The sequence below is a fragment of the Vicia villosa genome, linkage group LG3 (genome assembly GCF_029867415.1).
Source record: "Vicia villosa cultivar HV-30 ecotype Madison, WI linkage group LG3, Vvil1.0, whole genome shotgun sequence".
Lineage (NCBI taxonomy): Eukaryota > Viridiplantae > Streptophyta > Magnoliopsida > Fabales > Fabaceae > Vicia > Vicia villosa.
The window spans coordinates 114,759,280-114,768,658 of record NC_081182.1 but is presented as its reverse complement, the minus strand read 5'-3'; the positions used below and the strand labels follow the sequence as shown (position 1 = coordinate 114,768,658).

At 32.7% G+C, this 9,379-nt stretch overlaps 1 protein-coding gene across 1 annotated transcript; it reads right to left on the bottom strand.

Moving 5' to 3' along the window:
* Positions 1-841: 841 nt before the first annotated feature.
* LOC131662372 (uncharacterized) lies at positions 842-3,776 on the bottom strand. Its single transcript, XM_058932141.1, has 3 exons — positions 3,262-3,776; positions 1,396-1,551; positions 842-1,180 (listed from the first exon to the last, which is right to left on the bottom strand). Exons 1-3 carry the CDS (start codon positions 3,526-3,528, stop codon positions 1,085-1,087), a joined length of 519 nt encoding a protein of 172 aa, XP_058788124.1. The 5' UTR covers positions 3,529-3,776; the 3' UTR covers positions 842-1,084.
* Between the last annotated feature and the right edge of the window lie 5,603 nt (positions 3,777-9,379).

The window sequence follows — 9,379 nt, the reverse complement described above, 5'->3', positions numbered from 1 at the left end:
TTCAACCCCTTCTGTAGATACATTTACGGAAGATTTTATGAATTTAATTAATTTGAGATTTTTTCAATTTATTGAGAAATTAATTTGAGATATATATCTACGGAAGATTTCATGAACTTAATTAATTTGAGATTTTCCCAATTTATTGAGAAAATTAATTTGGGATATATGTCATGAACTTAATTAATTAGAAATTTTCCCAATTTAATTTTTCCAATTAATTTGGGATTTTTCCAATTAATTTGGGATTTTTCCAATTAATTGAGAAAATCCCAAAATTTACTATGTTTTAATGCTTCCGTAAATGCATCTACGGAAAGGTTTCGTAAGTGCAGATACCAAGAAAAACAACGTTAACAAAAAAAATAGATGTTTCTGGAGATGCATCTACGGAAACACGAGAATATTTTTGTCATTTCGATGGTACGTAAGAGACTCGTGAGATGAAAAATTGTTTAGAATCCTATTGAATTTGTGAGAAATACATAGAGTAATGAATATCCCTTAAATCTAAAGACTAACAATATTTTGAAACAAGTTAGCTCGAACTAGGAGACCAATGATAATTTAAAAAAAATAAGTTATTATTATTATTGTTAAGAGTCCCACATCGGACAATATATGACATGAACATGTCTTTATAAGTGGGGCAATCTTCACCATACAAGCCAGTTTTGTAGTGTTGAATTAGACCCAACCACATTTTTTAACATGGTATCAGAAACTTATTAACTTATTAACTATTTGCATCCAACTACTTGGTAAAAAACTAAAACTCTTTTTTCTTAGCTTTCATATTCTAAATCTCCTACATTCCACAAGTCCAAAGCAGCCGAGAAAATAAAACATGCCCAAGAGTGGTAAAATATTTACACATACTACTATTTGTCTACACTTCAGGTACCAAACAGCCTCAAATCATTCATAACACATAATGCAACTATGCTGATCTACACTAGTTGCTGATGCTTATATAGAGCACTAGATAAGAACCAAGTACTTACTATATACAAAATCCTAACTACATATCTATGTGAATATAGGATTCCAACCCAAGGGATATTATAATTCCAAGATTCTTAGTTTATGGACCACCCACTGGATCATCACTGTTCTGGCCACTTTCAGCATTGTTTCCTTGGAAGTCCAAACCAAGATCCACCTTACTCATGTTTGAATCCTGCAACACCAATAGATATATGTCAACCAATGTTAATAATGTTCATTATGATGTTAATGTTAATATATGTAAACCAATGACTGAAGCAAAAGATAAAACTTGAAGAACATCAAGCCATGTGCGCAATTTGAAAGCAATTTGAAAGAGTAAAGCATGATACAAGAGACATGTTCAAAACCATTCAAACCAGAAACGGAAAATTTTGGTTATTTTACCTTTGAGTCCTCTGAAATTTCATTCATATTCAGCTTCCTGTGCACCTCACGGTTCACAATTGTCTGGCTAGCTGTCAATTGGTCACTCTCGATTATGGGTTCATTTTCAACCTTTTCCACAGCTCCCTTTTTCTGTTGTTCTTCAAGCACTGCAATCTGCATCAAGACATTGATGTCCAATCTCACTTATAATGAAAAGCAGTTATTGAACTTCAACAGTAATCCAACAGAGACGGTGATTAATAATAGTAGACATGACACATATTTTCTTTATTGGTTGTTCTTTTACCAACTCCAATTAAAAAATATAGTTATTAACTGATTCACCGACATACAAAATCACACAAAAATAATGTGGCAGGTCCTATGAATTACTGACACAAACACACGCCCGACCTATGAATTACAATTTCATTATATTATCCCCGGTGTTTCTATTTTCTTCTCTAATTCGGCTAATGTATTGTTGTCTGTAATTCTATTTTCTATCACATAGAACACAACCCTCTTTATATCCAACAAAAACAAAGCCTTAGATGAGAAGATTTTTATAAAACAAACATTACAATCATGTTATAGCATATGTTGAGTATGGCTCATATAGTAAGAACACAGCGAATACAACATCAACAAGATATCTTGTTGTGACTCATATATATGTAGACACTGAAGAGAGGTAGGGGCAGGGAGCCCCTGCCTTTGTGTTTGGACCCAAACATGTCTTGGACCCAACTTTTTGTTGTGGGTAAGTGACTGGAGGTGCTGTGATAGGAAGCTAATCCTACCAAGACTATCAATTTAGGGTTCAACAATTAAAAGAGAAAGACATTAAAATAAGCTAAAAAAATAGAGATAAAAAGATAACTTTTGATTTCATTGATACTCTAAAATGTGTCAAAGACACTACATATATATAATAATGCTCCTAATGGATAAATAAGTAAAAGCCCAAAAACTATTAAAAGCCCAAAAACTATTAGGAATATTCTAGAAAATATAATAACATCTAATACATCAAAATACTAATAAAACTAATAATGAATTATTCTATTAAGTCTCCTATCATGCTGGGACAGTAGCTTCCACAGTACAGTTTAGGGATCTTATTGTAATATGAATTGTATTATTATATATATTGCTTCGCTTATAGGTTGTAACACTAACCCTAATTCATTGCAGAAATAAGAAGGAATTATAGCTGCAGAGGTAGACATCATTGACCAACTGTGTTAACAAAGAGTCAAATATCAATCGTATTCATTGTCTTTTAATTTCGTTTCTCTTTAATCTTCGATACCGATAACAGCCGTAACAGCATAAATCATGCCTATAGTCTCATTTACTTAAAAAAAAAGTATAAATTCTAATAGTAAATGATAACCACAATCTCCCTCCACCCTAATCACAAACAAACCCTAAAGCTATAAGTAACATAACAAGTAAAATTCAATCATATACTCAAAGAAAGCAGCTTCTCTTCTCAGCTTAGTTCTAAATTGCATCCGACACTGCCCTTTTAGCCACAACATACATAATTTAGAGTTCTCAGCAATGGTATCACAACTGCAATTGCAACAACATCCACCATATTTGACCTCATTTTGCAGCAATACCAAAATTCATCGCGTAACCACAATCGCAATTTCGAACACAATTAGTCAGTACCTCAAATTTAGAATCAAGAGTAAGTACCTCAAATCCCAATTCACCCCACATGCATAAATTCCAATACAATCCAATACAAACCCAATCACATAACAATAGCTTTCTCCATGTAAATCCACAAACCCACCAAAACATTACAATAAAAATCAAAACTTTACAACACCAAAATCAAACCCCAACTAAATAAAAATTGAAACTTACCGGAGTATAACGAAACTTCCTTCTGGGTGGCTCATCAGAAACATCACGGGCATCCTCAGCGGAAGAACGGTTAGCAACCGGAGTCCAACGACGGAGAAGCAAACGCGACGAACCATTACTATTTTTGTTGTTGTTGTTGTTGTTAAAGGAAGAAGGAGAAACATGGACCCATTTCTTCTCCCATTTCCTAACAGGACCACTGAACACAGCGGGTGCACCGTAGCGAGAGGAAGCTCGACCCATCCTAGTAGAACCCACCGTCTCCATTGTGTTGTCGGTGAAATGGAACCGAATGGAACAGAAAAAGGGTTGTGTAGTAGCGTCTTCACGCGACACCGAAGAGGTAGTGAGAAAGTGACAAGTGAATTGTTTGTTGTAGAAAAAGGATGTGTGGTGGAATAGGGATTGTTGATTATAGAGATGGGTGCATCAGTGTCGTCAATTTGTTTGTTGCAGTCAAGTCAAGGTTCTCAGAGGAGCGATGGTGACTGCAGAGTGAGGGCAACGGTATCCGCGTGTAAAGTAGATAGCTTTACCATTATAATTAGCAACGATAACGGATCGGGTCGGATGCAGATTTCACATTATCTAAACATGCATTCGAAATCAGCATCCGAACTCAAAGACCGTTCATGTAACAAAATAACACGCACGCCCACATTCGTTAGGTTAGGGTTTTTTAACCCAAACCTGAAACCACAACAAAATATATAAAATACTATTTTCTTACAATTTTCCACAAAATATATATAAAAACGGGTGTAACTTCGAATTTCAGATGTAAATTTCACACTATCCAAACTCATACTCGAAATATCAGATGACGCCAAACCCAAATCTAAACCCAATCATGTCAAGTTTAGCTGCAGGTGGATCCCGCGGATATAGGTCGGCTTACTATCCCTATTTAGTATACACACAAAACTAAAATAGCTGTAATTAAGTTATTTCAAATTAATTATTATTTTTAATACAAATTTTAAAAGAAATATTTATGAGCTTGTGGCCTAAATATGCTTATACTTCTTCTCAACCCACTTGTAGGCACTTACTATTGTTTGAATAAGTTGTATAATCCATTAATATAACTCTAATAAAATCCATGTGGGACTAACATTGTATAACACGCCTTCCTTTTAACTGTATGTAAAGATAGAAAAAGAGCAATAAAAAACATGAATAATTTAATTTCACAACTTAATAAATTGACATAATAAAAAAGCAATCATGTACCATTTGTATACCTTGAGTAATTCTTAGGAATCAAAAATTTTGAGTACCACTGTACTTAATATGAAATTTCAACTACAGATCCAAGTTCCAAATGATTTGAATGTAGAAATGTACCCACACTATATGAAAAGGGACAGATCACTCACTTTAACCTCTATCTTAGGTTTAATATACGACCATGTTTGCAGATAGAAAACTACTGATACGTCTAGCAATGGTGATACATTATTGCGCTCATGCTATGGAAATTGGAAACCACAATCCACTTTCAAATGTTATTTTGTTACAAGCAAATAACATGGCTTTCTTTTTCTTTTAATTCTTGAATTGTATGCAAAAGCTTTAATAATTACAATCAACAACAACCTTAAACATATGAGCATTATCATAGCACATTAAATGATCACAATTAATTAATTACCTTGATTTTTTTAGTCCTACTTTGATTATTTAATTCGTTGTGTGTTTGTTGAGTTTGTAGAGAATGAAAGAGTTCTTCCATGAAAAAGTGTTTGTTGAGAATGTAAAAGTTCTTCCATGAAAGAGTTCATCCTTGTTGTGATATTTTCCAACCCTTCAACTGTTACTGGCAAAAAAAATAATATTACTTATATAATGTTAGTCTCACATCGATTTTATTAGAAAATTTCTTTACCCACCTCCCTATGGGTGGTCACCTCCTGCGAAAAATCAAAACTACCCCTGCTTCGGAAGTTCATTTCCGAAAGCGTGTTTTTTTAAAAAAATTGACTTACTTCGGAAGTTCATTTCCGAAACAATTATTTCGGAAGTTCACTTCCGAAATACTGCGATTTCTGCAGATTTATCAAAACACTCCCCCTCCCCCAATCATTTACCCTAAATCAAAACAAAAAGTGGCAGAGGCGAAAATTTGTGCAAACAGAATTCCAAAGCTGCATCAAGGCTCCAATCACACTGCTAAACAACATTCAAAAGCCCTCAATCCTAACACTTTGTAAGTTTTGAAATTTTTAGATCTATTATTCAAATGCATGTTATTTAGGGTTTTAATTGCATAAATGATATATGGCTAGGTTGTTAGTAGTATTTAGGTTGTTTAGAAGCATTTTGATTTGGTTTGAAGGTTGATTTAGGGGTCTGCCATGGAAGTTGCAGGAAATTGCATCGCAGGGGTGTTTCGGAAGTTCATTTTCGAAAACACCTCCATCCCAGTTTTCGGAAATGAACTTCCGAAATATATCAGAAGTTCAAATTTTTTTGTTTTTTATTTTGTCTCGCATATTAATCGATTTCAATTGTTTACAGGAACATGTCTTCTAGAGAGGGCGCTAAGGGAAGAAAGGATTCTTCAAAGAAAGAGGTGAAAGAGGTGAAGGAGGTGAAGGAGGTGAAGGAGAAGAAGAAGGTTTCGACCGACTCTACTTCTCGTTCCCAGGGGGCCCGGGGCCCGGATGCTCAAGCTCAGTCTTCAGGCGTGAGAGTCGTGATCAACGCTGATGGTTCTGAGACTGAGTGGGATGAGGATTGGTATAATTATCTTCATTAGGAGGAGTTCGCTCGTCGGGAAGAATAACATGTTTTTTTTGTTTGATGTGTATTTTGCAACGCTCGTCGGGCAGAATAACATGTTTTTGTTTTGTTTTGTTCTGATTTCGGATTGTATCGCACAGTGTATTTGTATTGGATTTATCATGTTAGTTTTTGGAAGTGGTAATCGGGGTCGGAACATATGACGGATGAGGTGGATGTCTGGAGGAAGTAGAACTGGAGATACGTCCACCACGAGACAAAGTAGCCAATCAATGTAAGCTATAGTTTATGATTATCATCTGGGGACGTCATTTCTAAAAAATCAAGATTAAAAATAATAAGATTTTTTTTCCAATTTTTTGTAATGACGTCCCCTGATGATAATGATAAATTATAGCTTACATTGATTGGCTCCTTTGTCTCGCGGTGGACGTACCTCCGGGTCTTCTTCCTCCGGACATCCACCTCCTCCGTCATATGTTTCGGCTCCGGTTACACCTCCTCCGTCATTTGTTACTTTCAGTTGTACGCATTTTTATTAAAATAATAAATAAACCTTTTGAAATTTGGAAGCCTTTTTTTCTCCCCACCACTCTCTCATCCCCACCTACCCGTGTTTAACAATATGTAACTTTAATTTTATGTAATATTATCGTTGTAATTTTCACCCGATTAAATAAAGCGAATTGTTCATTTTCTTCTGTCCAGACCTATTTTCGGAAGTGCATTTCCGAATTCCTCCAAGGGGGGTGCGCTCGGAGATGAACTTCCGAAACACCACATTTTCTGAAAAGTGACTTTATTTCGGAGATGCATCTCCGAAATCAATATTTTATATTAAAAAAAACACGTTTTCGGAAGTTCATTTCCGAAAACACCTTTTTTCCAAAAAAAAGTACCGTTTCGAAAATGAACTTCCGAAACAAGGGGTATTGTGGTAAATTCACCAGGGGTGGGCAAGAAGGTTAGGAGGTGGGTGAAGAAAAAACCTTTTATTAAAGTTATACTCACTATTTATATAGATTATTCAAACAATTGGGAGTGTCTAGGTATGGGTTGAGAAAAAGTCTAAACATATAAGGCCACAAGCCCAATAATATTTCTTTTTAAAATTTATATTAATTAATAAGTATTTCAAAATAAACTTAATTGAAAATTTGAAATAGTATTAATTAATAAGTATATTGAAATAAACTTAATTAAAATAATTAATTATTAATCTAATAACAATATAAGAAAGTTGTTTACTACCATAATTATTTAATTATCCTAATTACTCCATCTAATTCTCATTAATTTATGCCCTTAATTGTCATTTGCACTAAGTAGTCATGACTACACAATAATTTAAATAAATAATTCTTCAAATAATAAATTTTAAACCATTCACATACCAAGCTCATTATTTCTTATAAAAATGCATCGTGTGTGACATTTTCCATGGCTTATAAAGACATTGAGCCACGTGAAACAAACCTAATTTCAATTTATAGATTGCATTGGAAACACTCATAAACCTTTTACACTTTCCTTTTGATTTCTTCTTTTGCTCTTTTATTTATTATTTATTTCCTAAATATTTTCTTTCACGCATCTAAATAATCAATTGTGGCCTCTTCCATCCCACTTCCATAATTCTTCACGTTTTTTGCAAAAACAGGTTGGCAGTCCATCTATCATATTTATGTTCTTCACTCCGCATATTTAATTACTGTGTTTCCAATTCTTTGAAAATTATGTTGTGGTAAATGTGTTATCATATTCTTTAATTTTTGTTATTATTTAAAACGATTTAAATTACATAGTTGATTCTGATATATAAACATTTTCTTCTTCATTTTCTATTCCTATTTTATTTTTCATCAATAGATTTTGTTCCATTATCGTCCAGTTTCGTTTGATTTGAAATTCTTGCAAATAAATTTTGAATCAAAGGTAAATCGTGTTTGATACTTTTGAATCAAACCATATTTTTGAGTTTTTTTTCTTTTTCATCGTGCAATAATTTCTTTCCTAATTTTTTAAATTTTCGTATCAAACCTGTATGGTTGATTTGTTCCTTTCACTGATCTAACTCTTGCATTTTGAAATTTAGGGTTTTTTGCTTATCTGTTGAGAGATTAGTACTATTGAAATTGTCATGTGGTTTAAGAAAGTTTTAACTTTTTTTAAATTATTTTTGTTTGCAACAAAGTTGAAGTTTCTCATACCACAAGTCTCTGCTTTGGGATATTCACATTTCTCTATAGCGCCTCAATCATCTTTCAGTAAACTCGATGCTCCGTTAATTTCAACATTTCAACAAGCTGTAGTTATTTTCTATCTTTTAGTCTGATTCTTGATTAATTTTTTCTTGAATGAAATTGTTAGTGAAATTTGTTAACCTTCTTTTGTGTTCATCACTGTCTCTTCAATTTGATTAGTAAATTATATAAAAATTGAGTAGGAGACAAGAATATTATGCCGCTCATGAAGCCCAAATTGCTCTCTTCCTGGTCATTATAACGAGAAATAACGAGAAATACTACTCTAAAAAATACTATAATTTTCTAACATCGGTTGTATGTCTATCTTTATGCAGTTTTGGTTTATTTTTGCAATTGTTCAATAATTGAGAAAAATGGGACAACTTTGGCAACATTTCGTAGGATAATATTTAAGGAAAGAAAGAAAGTTGGTACAAATTTGGTATCCACTCAATAAAATATTCTCAGAATTTCAAATGATTACTCCATTTGCCCTTTTATGCTTTTTCAGTTATCTAAAGAATGATGAATCAAATTATCTGCAGATGAGAGATATATTATAAATATATGGATTGTCAATTTCCCTTAGTTAAATTAAGGTGAGATTGATCCCAAATTCATGAAATTACATTTGCTTCATTATTATATCAAATGAGTTATAAACTTCTACTCCTTTCTCAATTGAAATGGTTAGTGATTTGGTTTCAATGCATATAGGATAGGGGTGTGCAAAAATATGGTTAACTGAACCATATATCTAAACTGAATTGCATTGAACCAAAAAAAACATAAACCATTTAAATGGTTAATGAACTGAATCACATATTATAAACAATCTAGTTAACCAAATTTAAGTTTATAAACCAGTTTAAACTTCTTTGAATTGTTTAACTATTTTATTTTTTAATTTCCTTTTACAAATTTTCAAAAATTAAAAAAACAACTCTCTATATATTATAAAGGCTAAATATAACAAATTTAATACTATGCTTATTATATGGTGTCAATTTTCCTTTCCAATTAATTTGTTTGACTGAAAATATAAATAAATTATTTTTTATCTTGATTAATCAATTCTAGGCACGTAATTAAATTATTTCATTAAATTTGCGACGTGATTTTTTTTC

What these genes read in the sequence shown, in the direction of transcription:
- LOC131662372 (XM_058932141.1), bottom strand. Translation starts at nt 3,528, where the DNA reads ATGGAGACGGTGGGTTCTACTAGGATGGGTCGAGCTTCCTCTCGCTAC. An exon ending in GGAAGTTTCGTTATACTCCG is followed by an intron (nt 1,552 to 3,261) that starts GTAAGTTTCAAT and finishes GTCTTGATGCAG; the next exon opens with ATTGCAGTGCTTGAAGAACA. An exon ending in AAATTTCAGAGGACTCAAAG is followed by an intron (nt 1,181 to 1,395) that starts GTAAAATAACCA and finishes TTGGTGTTGCAG; the next exon opens with GATTCAAACATGAGTAAGGT.